The sequence below is a fragment of the Amblyomma mixtum genome, chromosome 6 (assembly GCF_055824585.1).
Source record: "Amblyomma mixtum isolate Tamu chromosome 6, ASM5582458v1, whole genome shotgun sequence".
In the NCBI taxonomy this organism is placed as follows: domain Eukaryota; kingdom Metazoa; phylum Arthropoda; class Arachnida; order Ixodida; family Ixodidae; genus Amblyomma; species Amblyomma mixtum.
Genome location: NC_143017.1, coordinates 152,713,815 through 152,730,868, shown reverse-complemented (window position 1 = coordinate 152,730,868; position 17,054 = coordinate 152,713,815). Strand labels below are relative to the sequence as shown.

Sequence of the window (17,054 nt, the reverse complement as noted above, 5' to 3'; positions counted from 1 at the left end):
CAGTAAACCCAAAGGAAGCTAGCGCCGGAGAAGCTTCCGCTGTTCAAGGTCAAAGAGAAAGAGGGCGCCGCAATCGCCATGTCTCATGGAGGCGAGGTAAGTCCATTTTTATACCCAACGATCTATTTTAGTGCTTTGCGTTGTCATAACGTGATTTTGAAATGGGATTACTGCATCAAAGTCTTCTATGAGTGATTATCTTTCGCTCTGACAACAAAGCGCATTCAGGACGTAACATTTCCATTGAAATGTTTCAATTTCAAAGTGGCCGATTCGGGGGATGTACACGTACTGCGGAGGGGGGGAGGGAGGAAGAGAGTTGGTCCTGTTTTCAATGGTGTCCGCCGCCGCTCACGAGGAAAATATTCGCCGCCGCAGCCGCCATTTCGTTGCTTGGCGCTTTTTTGGCGTGCGAGAGCTTTAATTCGGTGGATTGGTCGCTGTGGCGCGCATTGTGGGCCCTAACTGTTTATAAACAATCTCGTGAAAAGAGAGCTTTATCTCGGCGCTGAATTTCAAGGCCTCGCCGGCCTTAGCCTTGAAAGCGTGTTTTCTTTTGCTGCTGTTTTTTTGCTTACGTCTCCGCGCGCCGCTTTTCTTGCGCCTTATTTTGTTTTTCGTAGGATGCGTCCCGCCTTGAGGAGCGGGTTCGCCGCGTCGAATCGAAGTTTCGCTACGCTGCTGCCTCTGCGTTCAAGTTATGCTTTGCGCCTGATCATGTTTGTTGATCACGTCATTTTAAGATAAGAGATTTGTTGTCGACGCGCTATTTACGCTTACTTATTGTAGCGCTGTTCCCTGCGAGCGTGGTTAGAAATGGCCGTAACATGCCAGGCGCATCCGACTTTGTGCTGAACTAGCCTTCTAAACGGCGCCGCCTGCGGGTTTTCGAGGGTAGATAGCTTTGACAAGCGGCGTTGTATATCAGAAGTGCTTGTGTGAATATCGCTCTGCGATGAAACAACAAAGCTACAAGGCGAGACGCATCGCACTTGAGGCTTTATGCGGCATTGATGCAGTGAGCTTGACATTAATTAGAAGCACCCTTTCGCGGCGTCGCTGTTGTGTGCAGGCAACCAGAAAGAACGCGCTTCGTCGGATACATGACGCCGGCCGTAGCAACGCAGACACTCGGAGCAAATGCCGGCGCCCTGCTCATGCGAAAGTAACTGACTCACGGTCTCGTGCAGAGGGCATATGCGCTTATTCGCTATTGCTTCGACCCGATCGAGCGTTTCATACCCTGTGAAGTGGTTACGAAGTAAGACTAGAAGGAAGGTGCCTTGGTTTCAGGGGCTGTAGAAACAACGTTCATTGTTAGCAGTTGCCTTGCGGAGAAGTAATATAAATCATTGACGGTACGTAGTGTCGTCGTTGCGAAAATTGTCCACCCTGTCTATTGCGTGAAGTGTGAAGAAGAATCCTGAAGCTTTCAAGAAAGCTCATCTGGGCAACATATGCACGCTCCCAGAGTGAAGCCTATGTCCCTGGTGCTTGTCTATTAGCCTTGGAAGCACTTGCTGAAATGTTTATGCCATTGTCTCCAACATCTGTCATGTTAATGCGTTCCATTAAGTGCACTGCTGTAATGATGCCAGGAGTTTTTTAATAAAGCTGCATAACCGGTGTCTCTCTACAGTGCACATATTGCACCTACTCTTAGTAGGTGCAAAAACTTTTTTGTTGTCAGTTGGCCTTGAATTCAGACCAGCCATGTCTTGGTTCTTGCTTCCCAAGATTATTGCAAAACATATGCAGAACAGAAGCACCACTATTGTTTGCACTCTGGGACAGAATAATACCCATGCTTATTAACTACGTAAAATTTTCATAACAGCTGAATGCCTAATTCAGGATATTGATGTCAGCATGCAGTAATGTCACTGCTTATGTAATGTGGCTGTAGGATTCTCGTGTGCTTTTAAACAATGATGGTTTTGTATTGGATAGTAAAAACTTTCTCCAGACCTGCTGGGAGTGTTACTTCTCTGTGGCAGATTTCCACAAATTTAAGCTAAACTAAAAAAAAAGCACGTTAACCAAGGCTGATGCACCACGCTAAAAACTGTTAGTGAAGATCAATCGGAATTCAGGCCAAGCTCATAAGTGAGGAGGAATTTGAATATTTTCTTAGTATTAAACTAAACTAAAAAAATTAATCACTGCTGAAGTACCATGCTGCAAACTATCAGTGATGGTCAATCGGAATTTAAGTGAAGAAGAATTTGCATATTTTGCTTATTAGAATTAAATTACTTTTCTAAAGTGTAAATGTATTTCATATTAGCCTAGAAGTACTAGTGCATTTCACTGCAGACCTTTTTAACCAGATATGCCAGGCTTGACATATCAGATGTCTGCACTCTTCACATACATGTTTGGAACCACACATGTATGCAAAAAGAATGGTGTAGGACATTAAAAATATACATGTAAGAAAAAGGTGACTGAAAAAACAAAAAAACCAGGTGAGTCTAGCTTGCCAGCAAAGACGTGTTTGTCTGCCAAATGAATAGAATTCTCACACATGTGTCACCAAAGCCACAATCTTTGCCACTTCGATGATCTCGCACATAACTTATTTGGGGGTTTTGGGTGTCAGTACAGTCACCAAACTGAGGATTGAATTCACAGTTCGGGAGGTGAATACCAGGATGGCCAGAGACGCACAGATGCATGCTATAATAATGCTTGTGGTGCTGTTCATTGAGAGAACAACCAGTTGTGCGTACTATAACTTTTCTACACATGCACGCATGCACACTGTGTAAAGAGGCAAATCAGACAGTTAATCTGTAATGTGGATGGCCACAATCTTTACTGAAACATTGCGGCACTGTAGGCCAGCATTTGTGAGCACAAGCTCGAGCTTCATCAGCTTCGTCTTCATTGTGCTGTTTTTCCGTCGGTGCTGGCTGCTGGTGCTTAAAGTGCCAAGTGTCTTCCTTACAATACCCCCGGATGAAAAGGTGTCATTGGCCAAAGGGCACAAGACGATAACATGGTTGTAGTAGGGTTTCAGTTGGTCAGAGAGGACAATTTCACGGCTGTGGCAGCGGTGATCAGTCAAAGGCATGAGGGGCTCATCAAGATAATTGACTGGGGAGGTTTGCTGAATGACATGGTAGGAATCATGATATTTGCTAAGAAGTTCAGTGAACTGGCCTGAGCTTGAGACAGAGCAGAGATGATAAGAAGGCGGCAGACAGGCAGAAGCGGCGCGGTTGCATTTCTGATGGCGTTGGTTATGAGATGTCACTTTGGGAAGTTAAACCCCCCATAAGCCAGATGCGAAGGAAGGGGCTCTTTGACGGCGTTCTTTGGCATGCGTACGGCTTGCGAGGCAGCTCTAAATTCAGAGGCATCGAGGTAGTAAGGGAATATGGTCCGTAAAGAGGCCTATGAAGGTCAATCCCAACATGGTTAAATGGCTGGGCTGGACAAGGTAAAGGTTGCAGATGCGCTACTGGTCCTCATAATAACTGGCACAAATGACGGAGCGGAGATGCCGTGGAGTTATGAGCAACCATTTGCGACCGTAGTTCTGACGGTAAAGCGGTTCTGACAAAGTGATGAACGTGATGGTGGAGCTCTAGAAGGGAGGCACGATCAGCGATTGGCTTAGAAATTCAGAATTGAAGCAACTCAAGGATCCCTGCAGCCATATCAGTGGCGTCAAGAGAAGGTGTGAGGCCGGAGATTGAGGGTGGCTCAGGATCAGAGGGCCTGAGAGGGTGTCTTATCTGAGCATTTGCTTAGGACTGGAGCGATAAATGACCCGAATGTCCTAATCTTGTAAACGGAGAGTCCGACAGTAAAGTGGCCGGATGGATCTTTGAGAGAAGACAACAAGCAAAGGGCATAATGATCTGTGATAACATCGAAGGGGAGCCCATATAAGTAAGGGTCATGTGTCGGTCATCTCGGTAGAGTCAAGTAAGGTGCGGCAGTGGAGCTCCAGGGTTAGAACAGCTGGCACCTCCATCAAGTGTATAGAGTCAAATCAGCCAGTTAATGTGGATGGTCAAAGTCTTTACTAAAACGTTGCTGCACTGCAGGCCAGCGTTTGCGAGTGCAAGCCCGAACTTCATCAGCTTTGTCTTACCATTAAATTCCTTTAATCACCATTCTCAGGTGAGCCTTCTCTGGATAGTGTGGCATACCTGAGGTATGCCCTGAACTCATACTTATTCAAAAGCTCCCATTCTTTTGCATTAAAATCATAGCAAGGAGAAAACAGCATGCTATCTGATAGCCCTGAGTGGAATTCAATCGGGTGCTAGTGCTGTGGCAGTGCATTAGAGCTAGGTGAGTCGAGATAGAAAGGCTTGCCTATGTTGCTACTGACAGCTTTATGTAGTCGCTCACAACAGTTGTCAAGGCAAAAAATGTGTCGTTAAGAGCAGTAAAGAGTGGGCTAGCGAAAGTAGCAGAGGATGCTGAGCATGCTGCCCATTTTGAAAAACAGAAGCGGCTGAACGCAGTGGCACCTAAAGTAACAAAGGAGGCCAAGCAAAGTTGTGCATCTGAGAAAAGCGGCTGGTGCCGGAGGCTTCTTAAGCTGCAAAAGCAGCCTGGATGGTCATGCGGGCTGTGAAGCTTTAACAGAAGCATGCAAACACAGGGGCACATTTTAGCAGCCAAAGTCTCTGGCTAATACCATTGTGCAAATACCGCCATACATGAGATATTCTTCATAGAATGCGTCACACCTTTGCTGCCATGCATTTCATGCTTGCACTTATTTTTGAGGACAGGGTAAGCAGTTTTTTTTTTCTTTTTTTCATTTTTGCTGTGTATCAGCTGTTGTGGCTTCAGCACAGTCCACTTACTTATTCCTGTGCACTGTCATTGCAGTTATCTCGACCGATGACTGGCAGAAACAGTTTGCCTGGCGTTGAAAATATCATGTGCATGTCAGTTTTGTCAGCAGTCTTCTTTTGCTAGTGCTTTTATATCACATCAACATGGAATCACAGCAGGCTTCTTTTTCTCCAAACAACTATGCTCTGTTTCATACATCAGGCGGAACGCTGTCAAAGCTATCATTCATGTTCGTGCTGCCGACATCCACGATCAAAAGCTAGTGTGTTTCTTGTGTAAAGCAAAAACTAATGAATGCTTTGTCTGTAGGCTTATTATTTGACGTATTTGTCACAAGCTTGACTATATGCATTCTTTTAGCTGACGAAACGCTTCTGTGTTCTCATGTTTTAGACCACTCGGCCACTAAACAAGTGCAGAGTAACACCACTCGCTTTATTTTCTCATGCGGACTACTTTCGTACCTTTTGCAGCGTTGTGCCTGATATATGAAATGGAGTATAGGTGTCTCGCTGTTATAGCCCACCCCCCAAGTAACTCGAATGTCAACAGTTCAAACTTGTAGGAGACTGAAAATTGTTTGAATTACGGAAAGCTCCATGCAGCTTGTGTTACTATTCGTGCTGCTAATGGGACCACAGCATCAGTTCAAATTAAGTGGGCGCAGCTTAGAGACATTCCTCTGTGCTATGCTTCTGTCGGCTATGCAACAAGTTTACCAACTGGCCACAGGTTGTGGGTAACAACACTTTTTGTGCTTAGGCACCCCGTATGCTAACGCCAAACTGCGCTGCACAAATTGTGCGTTGTGATTCTGCTGGAGCGTTAAGTGGAATTAGTGCTCTGATTGCTGCTGTCAGGCATAGCCGTACAACTTATTTGCTGCAGCTTGCTGTATCTCTGGCTTGCCACTGCTGCTTTGTCGTTGGCTACTATCTCAGTACATATGGATACTGCTGTGCAAGAATGCACACTTATTGTTGGATTTGTCAGTTGTAAGCCCACTTCAGAACATGTTATTTTAGCAATTTTGATTATCGTGATGACAAGCATGCCATTCCAGGAAAAGGATCTGATGTCACAACTTTTTGTTTGGTTTGTCTCTAAAGCTGCAGCCTCTTCAGTGTTCGGTCACCTTGCATTGCCATATGAGTAGACCTGCATTAGCACCTCGCTTTTAAGACTCCATACAGCATGAAGCACAATAAAGGGACGACGAAAATCTTTTTTTGGTAATGCGCTGTATTTTTCTACTAAAATATATGGACCCGAGGAACACTACACAGTACATTTCTCAGGTGCCGAGACTTGCAACGAGTGATAAGCACACTGTACAACACCCTTTTCTGTTCCATAGCTCCTACCAGGCTTTCACTGAAATGTATTGTACGCATGGGTGATGACACTGAGCGTCTGCAACTTCTGCACTGAAACTACGGAAGAAAAATCAAATTTGCTTGCAAAAATAGAATGTCACGTATGTGCTCGCAACGCCTTCTGTTATTGGCTTGTATTGCAAGCCACTTCTGGGAGATGGGCGAAATTTTCTGTGAACCCAGAACCTAAGCGATGTAATGAGCTACTGTGGTTTGGTGGCTCTCTGCTCATCTCATGTCATTTCGCCGTGAACTGTCGGCTCATGAGATTGTCATATGCAAGTGAAGCAGCACAATAGAGTAGGCACAATAAGTAAAGCAGTGTTAATGATGAAGGGTAGTTCTTGCGAGTTGCTATGTGGCACCTGTCATTGTATTAAGCATGTTTGCGTGCCACAAATAAAGGCATGTGCTTTTAAAAAGGGTAGCTTGACAGTACCATGCAATGTTATGAATAGGAATCGTTTAAACACTCATATGTTCTTAATAATGGCAGATGGCCAGCATCATAGTTCTGTAGCGTTGCACCTGAACTTAAACAGTAGCTGATGATTGTCAGGTAACGAGGTTATGGCTGCCTGAATCTGTGGGGATCTACTTTTAAGAGGATGCAGGTTTCAGACGTTGTTTTTTTTTCTTTTTGAGATTAAACCAATAAAATTTGGCATGCTTATTGGAAAGTCCACTGAATGCTCATATACAAAGTTTAACCAAAATACCTTGAGTAGTTCGGACATTACAAATTTTTATGCTTCATTGCTATTCCAAACTTGCTGAAACCCTGGCATGACAACAATATGTAGGATTCTGCAGTCACTGTTAAAGATGCACTAAAGAGGAATCTGAAATCGTCTTTTTACAGTGGGAACTCTATCTGCATGCCCCAAGCATTCTTAGGTCCCGGCTTCGGCCTTTTTTTTTAACTGACCTCCGAACAGAGGAGGAGTCAGCCAACGCACAGAGTTCCTTTCAGTCAGTTGCATGACGGTTTCGCTTGCACTTTTATTTTGTTTTTTGGGTTTCTGTGAAATAGGCTCACGGAAATTAAAATATACGTGGACTCTGCTTTTACTGATCGCTACGTACCACTCTGCTGATGGAAGAGTGGCAAGCCAGCCCGTGGCTGGCTGAAAGGCACTCCAGAGCAAGGCAAGGCAGGTCAAGTGGATTGGCATGGGAATAATCACGAAAAATTCCTTTTCGCTGTCCTATGCTCTCAGTAGTAGATAAGATTGTCGCTAATTAATGTAAGCATCACATTTTCGCTCATGTTATTTAATTTGGGCTCCGGTAAACAAGACTGCTGCGGTGACAAAAAAAAAACGTATGTGCTCAAATGTGCACAATGTTCCTGTATGCCCACAATCGATGTGAATCTACGCAGATTGCTTGCACGTTTTATGCACTTTCTAGTGATTTTAAACGCGTATTTTGTGTGTTATGGGCCTTCAAGATCACTCACGCCCAGGAACAACCACCACTACAGCATCAAAAAAGACAACCGAGGAGCACTGCACCGTGTTGTTTTCAGAAAGCACATAACTCTACTCCGTTGCTCACTCTACAACATACGATGGACTTCAAAACTGGCTGAAACACGTCTCCTCAAAATTTGCCCTTAAGGTTTAGGAACAAGGGTTGTACTTTGAAGCCCTTAGCTTGCCGCCAAAAGCGTGAAGTTTTTCTTTTTTAGCCGCTTTTATGAGTTTCAAAGTAATACGAGAAATTCTGGGTTGTATGTAGTCTGTAGTAATAAAATGTAGTCCTTAAGAGTAAGAAATCTGAGAGAACTGGCTTCTTTAACTTTGAAGTTTGACAATGTAAATGTTCAGTAAAATAGATCCTGTTCACTGCAATGTGTTGTGGTAGCTCGCAGGGGTATATTCTGGTTTATTCAAAATTTTCTTGGCAGTACTCGTAGAGTTGTACCTAGAAGGGAATGTGTATACATATTTGTGGTATGTGTATAGTTGTAGCTGTACGTAATAAAGTGCATGTTGCAGTTATATGTTTGAATAGTCTGGCCGTAACTTGCCCATTATGAGAATCATTTGCCACATAGGCGTTCAGCCTCGTTCGTAGAATGGACGATTCAGCACGGAATATTCTGCACACTGTCGTTCATCGTAGTACGCAGCGGTGCATTTCAATGACAGTGCATTGGCCCACGCGCTTGTCATAGCCTCTAATGCTTAACGCATGCAGGATTTGCGCTCGGTTGGATTATCCGCGGCGGCGAGTACTGTGCGTGCCTAGTTGCGAAATTGCCGGTCGTTGTCGAGAAACGCTCGAGGCGTGGTCTCGAAATTGCGCGCGCCGAGTACGGAGCTTCGCTTGTCGCGCGGCCGCTTGCCTTAGTGGAGAGGATTAGTCTTAAATCGATACCTGAGCGGGGGAGGGGGGACTGCTGCCAGCCGTGTGTCGACCCTTATTCTCGCCATTCTGTTTCCCACCGTGTGTCGTGAAAGGCTTTGCAGAGGGTTATGTAAACGAAGCCGCGTAATCGCCGCCCTGCGAGGTGTTTGTTTGCGGTGTTGGGCAACCGCCGCTCGGACAAGAAAAGGGTGGGGGGGCCGCTGCCCCATTTGCGTAATTGCGCGACGTCGTCGAGTTTTTCTTCTTTTTCTTTTTCACAAATAGGTGTTAGTGTGCGATTTGTCCGCGCACGAGGGGCCACCGTTGTGCAACTCGCTCGTGGAAAGAAGAAAAAGTCCGGAGTAAAAACGGATACGCTCTCGATGTGTGCTTGTCTCTGCCGCGTTGAGTTTCTACGGCCGGCGTTGTCGCTGCTGGATAGCGCCGTTGCGCGTCCGGCTTCGCTGTTTGGAGTAGTGGAAAGAAAGGAGCTATCGTGTTTTCTTTTCATGCTACCCTGGTCACGTGAGGCCATCGAGTTAGAATTGCGACAGAGCCTTGCAAACAAGCGGCGTACGCCTTTGTGTCTATGACGGGACGCCACCTCGATCGGCATTTTCAGTTGCAACTTCGGTTTAATTCGGACGACGGCCGCTGTTTTCATATCTCGAGCGTACCCTCCGCTCGTAAATTTGTTCCCGTGTGTCGTCGACACTGCGGCCGTATGCTTCTGATCAAATAGGGTGGAAAACGAAACAACGCTTGCGGGTCTCCAGCCGCGAGCAGTTCGCTCGCTTATTTTTGTTCTTTAACTGCGGGAGCTGTTGCTGGGACCCCACCCAGTTGTAATCAAAGACGCCGCGGTGGCTCAGTGGTTATGGCGCTCGGCTGCTGACCCGGAAGACGCGGGTTCGATCCCGGTCGCGGTGGTCGAATTTCTGTGGCGGCGACAATTCTAGAGGCCCATGTACTGTGCGATGTCAGTGCACGTTAAACAACCCCACGTCGCCGAAATTTCTGGGACCCGTCACTACGGCGTCCCTCATAGCCCGAGTCGCTTTGTGACAACCCCCACAAACCATAAACCAAATCCGCAAGCCAAGACAAGAGCCAAGTCAAAGATATAAAACAAGCTAAATCAATGTGCATTAATTTTTTTTTTATTTCAAGTGGCGATTCTGTCGCTCCTAGGCCTGAAAAAGAAGGTCGATTTGTTGAAAAAATGGTTTCCTTTCGAACTACCGGATGGCGCCACTGGGCTGAAGTTATCGCGTCTCCGTTTTCATGTGACATACAGCGTAACGTCCTGCAAAATGCTTGCATGTAGCATACGTAGGCATGAATACGCCATTCTAGATCTACTTAATGTTATTTCAGTGTTTATTTTTCAACCCTATCTTCGTACACAGAGCAGACGACTAGGCGCAGAGGAGCGCGTTTAACACGCTCGCCTGATTGACTTAGGGCGTCTGTAGCTTCCGTAGTGCTGCAGGTAAATTATCACATAAAACATATGCATAGCTGCCGTTTGTGCATATTACGTGTGCGACCCTGGTTCGGTGGGTCTGCAGCATATGCTCGATTCTGCGAACTGCAAAAGTTGAGCGAGAACGTCCGACGGTGGTTGGCGCGGTTCAGGTGGCTTACTTAGGACTACAACGCAGTAGCAACACGGACGAGAGACGGAAACACCGCGCAGAATGAAACGCTTACCGTGCCTTTTCTTCCTTCGTAATCACCATCTCTACTCTGTGAATGTCAGCTGCGCAGGTAGGTTCCACTGTTGAGATTCCATACAGCGTGCGACAGTCGCGTCTGTTTTCGATTTCCGCTACGTGGAGTCCTAAATGAACGGACGGACGGATGTTAGGAGCGTCCCCTTCGAAACGGCGCGGCGGCAGATGCCACCATGCACGGCATTTCTTTCTTTTTGTATTTGTCTAATCTGTCAACCTTGACAGTATTATCAGGGCCATTATGTTTTCGTCGGCTAGTGAGCGAAAAAAATTCAGCTAGGGCCGTACTACGACACTGGCTATATCGACAGAGCTCCCTTGTACAGCTGTGGATATGGAAGGTTCCACTATTCAGAACATTCCTCCGGTTATTGTTCTCCATCGGGATGCTGCAGACCGCGTCCGCATCCCAGCCGTCGGAGCTGCTCGATACCCGCTGCGAACTCTTGGCAGTCGCGCTGTCGAGAGTCGCCTTGAGCGCTGGTCGTTGACTCGGCGCTGGCGTGTCTCGCGCGATACGGAGCGCGCTCGGGCGTGTCCCGACGCGGATCCGCCGGGCTCGGGAGGAGCTCCTGCCGCCGCGGGGCTCCCGGAGGCTGTCCACGCCGTGGCCAGGAGCCGGACCACGTGGGCCCGGCCGAGGTGGGGGCCGGAGCCCTCCCGGGCGACGTCGGGGAGAGTTGCGGGCGCGCGCGTTGCGCCACCGTTCGAGGGTAAACACGGCCGCTGCCAAATTGGCAGCGTTCCACGCTCGCGACCGGCAGCACATTAAAATGCCTCCGCTGGTCTATCTTGCGGCGCGCCATAGTAGCCATGTGGACGGGGTGGCCGGCTATGCATTTTGTGCATGCGCTCGGGAAGATAGCCGCGGCGGCAGCAAGCGCCGCTCCAACCCCTAGCGGAGAGGTCCCGGACTTCGCGTACCCTTGGCGATCGGCTCACGGCGAGCAGAGTTAGGGAGCTAGCGGGATGCCCATTCGGGGTATACGGAAACACTGTGGGGAGCCTTTGGCGCCCCGAAACCGTTGGTTATGGCCGCACTAACAGCCGTGTCCCGTAGTAGCTGTCCTTTATTATGGCTATTATGGCTCATATCGCCGGCAGTCGCGACGCCTTCGCTTTGCTATCGTACACACTTCGTTGGAACTGCGGTCGTGAAAGACTCATTGCAGGTAACTGTTGTAGCGAGCGGCAGTTTGTCAGTTCTCGATAGTATTATGAGCGTTTTATTGAAACAAGATAATACGGGAAAAGGTGTTATCCGCGGCATCTGCTATCGAGGCTTGAAGCACCTGAGTTGCGGCTAGCGGAAATAAAAGAAGAAAGAGGGAAGTGACAGAAAGAAAGGGCAGGAGTAGGGGTGTCTACAACTTCTGGTACTCTCGCGTGGGAAAAACAATTGTTTTCGCGTGGTTTTCTCCTGGAAAAATTCACGCTGAAGAGGGGGACGTTGCAGAAGCTATCCGTGCGTCTTCCTGGTCACACCAGCTGTCGATTGCGATAAAGGTACAGCCCCGAATGCAAAGTGATGCGCATGACTGCTTAGACACGTCGGACGAACGCAAGCGTCGTCACTTATCGCCCATAGGCTCGCTCAGAGCGTCGAGATCGCCTTTCGGAAGAAGCCTCTCGGAAATGTCAGAGGTGCTTGGGTGGTCGGTGAAAAGGTCGAAAGGCACGGCGCTGAATGATGCAACGGCATTTCCCCGTCTCATGGCCAGAGGCTGCGACGCTTGCGGTAACGGGCCTGCCCCTTGTTGAAGGAAAGTGTGTGCTTACATTCTTTGTGATCAGAGGGCAGAACAGAATAAGGGTTCAAATCGTTATTGAGAAAATCAGATCGGGGAGCAGTTGTTTACATGAAAGGATAAACCGTTGTCATTTCCCCAAAAGTTACATGCAATGAATGGACCCTCTAACGAAAGTACCTTGTAGCGACTGTTCCCTGTAACGGTGATGATGATGGATTTTTATGGCTCAACGGCATCTGTGACCGAAGAGCGCCACGGAACGATGTGTTTTCGTCTACTCAAGATGGGGTCAAAGACCCATTTCCAAGCATATCGCCCTAGTTAAGCCGAGCAACAGACCAGGAGAAAGAATGCACCCACTGTATCACCTGGTGGGTACCCGGTGGCCGTGGGGATCGAGCCCCGCACCTCCCGCATGCGAGGCGGATCCTCAGCCACTTGGCCGCCGCTGCGGTAGTTCACTGTAACGACTGTTCACTGTAACGACTGTTCCCTGTAACGACTGTTCCCTGTAACGACTGTTCCCTGTAACAAATGTTCTCTTTAGCAGTTGTTCCCTGCAAAGAAAGGTCTGCGTAACCAAAGTTTGCCGCAACGAAATGTCTCTGCAAGAAAACCGTCCATGAAGCTAGAAGCAATGCGCTTTCCGGAACTCACAACATTGGGTCATCGTGTGCACAGGCGTTGAAAGATAGAGAGATTTTCGTTGTTATCTTTCCGCGCGCCCTTTTTTGTCGACATTTTTCTATATCTGCATCGCTGTCCACACTGGAGACAAGCCCGAAAGGTCATTTTATGGTGACCCCGCTCAGCGTTCTGCATCGCGGGCTTGCTGGTTAGATTTACTGATGCCGCCGCGGTGGCTCAGTGGCTATGGTGCTCGGCTGCTGACCCAAAAGACGCGGGTTCGATCCCGGCCGCGGCGGCTAGAATTTCTTTGGAGGAGAAATTCTAGAGGCCCGTGTGCTGTGCGATGTCAGTGCACGTTAAAGAACCCCAGGTGGTCGAAATTTCCGGAGCCCTTCACTACGGCGTCTCTCATAGCCTTAGTCGCTTTGGGATGTTAAACCCCATAAACCAAACCAAACCAGATTTACTGATCCTATACTTTACTCATTGCGTACAGTCTGGGAAGCAGTTACTGTTGAAATGCCAGTAACGGTGCTAAAGACTCTGTTCAGGCTTTTCCTTTTTTTTTTGTTGGCGCGCAATACCCAACACTGATGTTTTTGTTTCAGACGCATTTAGCACCCTTTATATCCCAAATAAGGTGCTTCTTTTATGTCAGCTAGTAAACGCAGTAAATATTTCTCAAACCAATGAGCCTGTCCTCCACCATTTTCATGCAGGCAGATTTTGCTACTCGTAATAATTTTTTTTCTGCACTTCTAGATTCATGCTCATCTTCCAAACAAACACTACAGATGCCCATGATCCCCCGTGTACTCAGATAAATGCTGGTATTTCGGTGTTACCATTTTTAACCACTGTGGCACTTGTGGCACTTTGTACAGAAATTTTGTGTATGCCCGTAGAACCGCTGCTTTGCTGTTTACCGTTGCGAGGTCTTGAGGTCTGCATGAGCTATTTGCTTGGAAAAAAAAATGGCGGTGGCTTAGTTCTGCTACAGTGACGTCACTCGCGCATGCGCAGTATGGTCGACGGAGGGCGCACGCTAAGCGGCGAGACTGTGGCCAATGTAGCTCACGCTACAAATCTACTCCACCTTGGGGAATTCCCCTAAACATTTGACCAACACAGTTCCCACTTCGAGTTACTGATCAATTCGCTCTCGCCCTACCATAAGATTGCCGTCCCGGTTAGCTCAATTGGTAGAGCGACTGCTCCGGTGTAGCGGTGGTCCCGGGTTCGAACCCCGGACCAGGACGAATTTTTCTTTAACTGCGAAGTTTCCGTGGAAGCTGTATAGCTTTCCTTTGTAGCCGTATGGCTGCGATTGGGTGGATGCCAATGAGTAATTACTCCCTTATTACAAATCTACTCCACCTTGGGGAATTCCCCTAAACATCTGACCGCTACAAAATCATATTTCTGAAGAGGAGTGACGAGCAGCGGCCTAACCGGAGTCTCACTTGCCGCGCTCTCTCCATTCATGCTCTCCGCGATGGCTCCCAAAGCCGCGGGACCGGGTCCGCCTTTTCCCCAAGATGTGGCGCCTTCTTGAGGGGTGCGGGAAAAGCTGCGGGAAAAGGTCCGCAATTCGATGTTCAATATGGATCCAGAGCTCACCACTACGGCGACCTTCCCTCTCTCTGACCCTTTTCTTCACCGTTCCCTTACCGTTCCAGTGTTCACCGAAAGTCGTAGGAGTGCACAGGTCTCCATAAGGGACGAGTCAAAGTTCACGGTAGCACCCGTTCATGTCTTCTGGGTAGCGGGGAACAATGCGGGACAAATCCCCCCCCCCTCTTCCTTTAGCTCCCCCTCTGTGGACGCCTGTGCTGATAGTTACTGCGCCTCTCCTTTCCCGATAACCACCGCACCACCATTCTCGCCGCTTGCTGTCCGCGCGTGCGGCTGGCGGTTCTTGGAGCGTTCGTGTGTGGTTGAACGGCTAGGATACTCGTTTGGCTTTTGATATCCATAGCGTACACTCGCCTGCACCAGCCGTTTTCAAAAGTCAACAGTCCGACATATTTGCCTGTGTAAGTCCTAACTTACGGAGGGTCCTCTCGGCTGCAGGACATTTGGAACGCTGGCGATCCCTGTCGGGTCACACTGCTTGGTATACGGAAGCAAAACTGCTTGATGTTTATATTTCGACTAAGGCTGCACGATTTGGCGTCTACACCGCACTTTCTGGGATGAGTTCTGTACAGTCCAGTGCTGCGTAGGAATGGACCTTTGAGTTTGTTCCACGTTGACGAAACGGAGCAGTGACGCGGGCGACAAGCTGCGGCCGCTAATGGTGCAGCAGGGTCTCGGGGTTCGCCTTCAGTCTGCCTGCGTCGCATCGCGGCAGTTTTCCCGTCTCCGAGGTGTGCTTAGCGGCGGCAGTTAAGGAACTTCTTGCGGCTCGTTGCGAATGGAACAAGTTAGTGGTTTTCGAGGTAGTCTTAATTCGCGACTGCCTTTCCCTGTGTATACTTTTAATGGGCTAGCCGTTTCACGTTCCCGGCTTACTGCATGCGGAATTACTGAGAACTTGTGCCGCGAGATGCTGCTAAAACGACCTGCGCTGTTAAGCAGTGTCTTTAGCGATTCCCAACTGAAACTGTTCTGCGAAAAATACAAAAAAAAAAAAATACCGAAGAGATATTCCAGGGCGCACTGTAGTCCTGTGTTAGCTGGCTTTCTCAATGTCCTATTCCGTGCGGCCTAGGCTGTAGTGTTAAATTTGAACTTGCACGTCAAAAATATGTGTGGCTACTGTGGTTTGTGCGGTCGTTTTGCACTTTATCGATCCCGATAACTCCACACATGCCTCTAAGCGTTTTCATCTTAGTCATTCCCGTCCTCTTAGCGTTCTTTTTCTTCGGAGCTGTAGTCTTCATTGCATGCGTTATGGCCTGGCTCACGAAGATTCTCAGATTTCCTGCCCATTGCGGTGGCTCAGCGCGAGGGCGCTGGTTCGAACGATGGAGGCTTAGCGCAAAAACGGGCGTGTGCTTTTGATTTCGCTGCTTGTTAACCCCCCCCCCCCCCCCCTCCCCTCCCCCTTGCCTTGTAGTGCGGCTTTCCACATAGCGAGCAGTGTCCCATTACCTCATAAAAACCCATTTCTAAGCATTTTTCTCTTATATCCACGGAGTTCGTTCACACTGCATAACAGTACAGCCCGTTGTGTCACAGGCGGTGCGGGCTGGGTAATATTATCCTTGTTCCTTTTTATTTTGCCCACACTGCTTCATTCCTAACAGTGCGTGCTCAGCCACAAATCGCGGCTAATGAAAATACACCCGCTGCTCTGGAAACTTCGGCTTTGAAAGCGAGGGGACTCAATAACGCCCTGAACGCCGTGTCGTTTTGCTTCATTCTGCTCGGCGTATCTATGCTTTTTGCGCACATGTATCTGCCATCAAATTGTGGCACACATGTTTCAGAGCACCCCGCCCCCTTCCTGAATGTGGAACGTCAAAGCCGGTGTTTCAGCGCTTGCCGCGAGGTGTCACCGTAGTTTATGGCGAGTCGGAGAAGGCAACTCTCGGGGCCTCGCTGCGCGGAATTAGAGGAGGCGGAGCGTAGCGGCGCTGCTGCACCGCTGCTGCCGCAGTCGCGCCAGGACCTGCGGCCGGCGAGTGCGACTCGGTGTCGCAATCGGGCTCCCGCCGTGTCTTGATGTGCGCGGAGTGCGCGCCCGGTGCTTTCGCGAGGCAGGCAGAGTCTCCGCGCCGGATTTATTCGGCCCGCCCGCCGCTCCTCTCCCCAAGCTCGCGTCTTTCAGCGAAGGGCGAGAGCAGGCAAGCAGTCCCGAGGCACCACTCTCCCATCTCCCGCGGCCGCCGCACGTGCGGTCTGGCTAATTGGTCCCGATTGACTCGATTCGCTTGAGCGAACCCCTGGCTGTGGTGTGGCCTTCGTGGCTGCTTTTCGGCGCTCTGTCTTCGGAGGGGGCCCGTTTGTTCTCGCGCCAACTTGACATTGCCGTTTATGTGGTTCGCAGTTCTGCAGTACTAGGCACCACGCCGTTGCGAGATGCACAACTTTCTCCCTACCTTTCTAGATCGCGGCGGCCGTGGTTTGACGGAGACGAAATGCAGAGTACGCCCGTGTGCTGCGCGTTTTCGGATCACCTTAAAGAAGTCATGTTGGTCGAAATTAATTCGGAGCCCTTCACTGCGGCGTCTCTTTCTCTTTTCCATCTTCGGCTTCCTGCTTAATCCTTTCTTCCCTCGTGGCGGGGTTGAGGTGTCCACCGAGAGTGAAACGTGCAGTTACTGTGCCTTCCCCTTCCTTAGTCGTGACCACTTTATTTTCTAGTTCGCTTTGATCGAACGTCACCGTTCGGGGACGTGCACACGGCTTACCGCTGGAAATGGTTTTTCCTTCTT

At 48.9% G+C, this 17,054-nt stretch overlaps 1 protein-coding gene across 1 annotated transcript in view; it reads left to right on the top strand.

Annotated features, from left to right (window-relative positions):
• The first annotated feature begins 27 nt into the window (after positions 1-27).
• Positions 28-17,054, top strand: part of bbx (bobby sox) — a 240,771-nt gene continuing 223,744 nt past the window's right edge. The window contains exon 1 of the mRNA XM_089549693.1: positions 28-96. Coding sequence (XP_089405819.1) covers positions 79-96 — 18 coding nt within the window. The 5' untranslated portion in view covers positions 28-78. The remainder of the gene's footprint in view (positions 97-17,054) is intronic.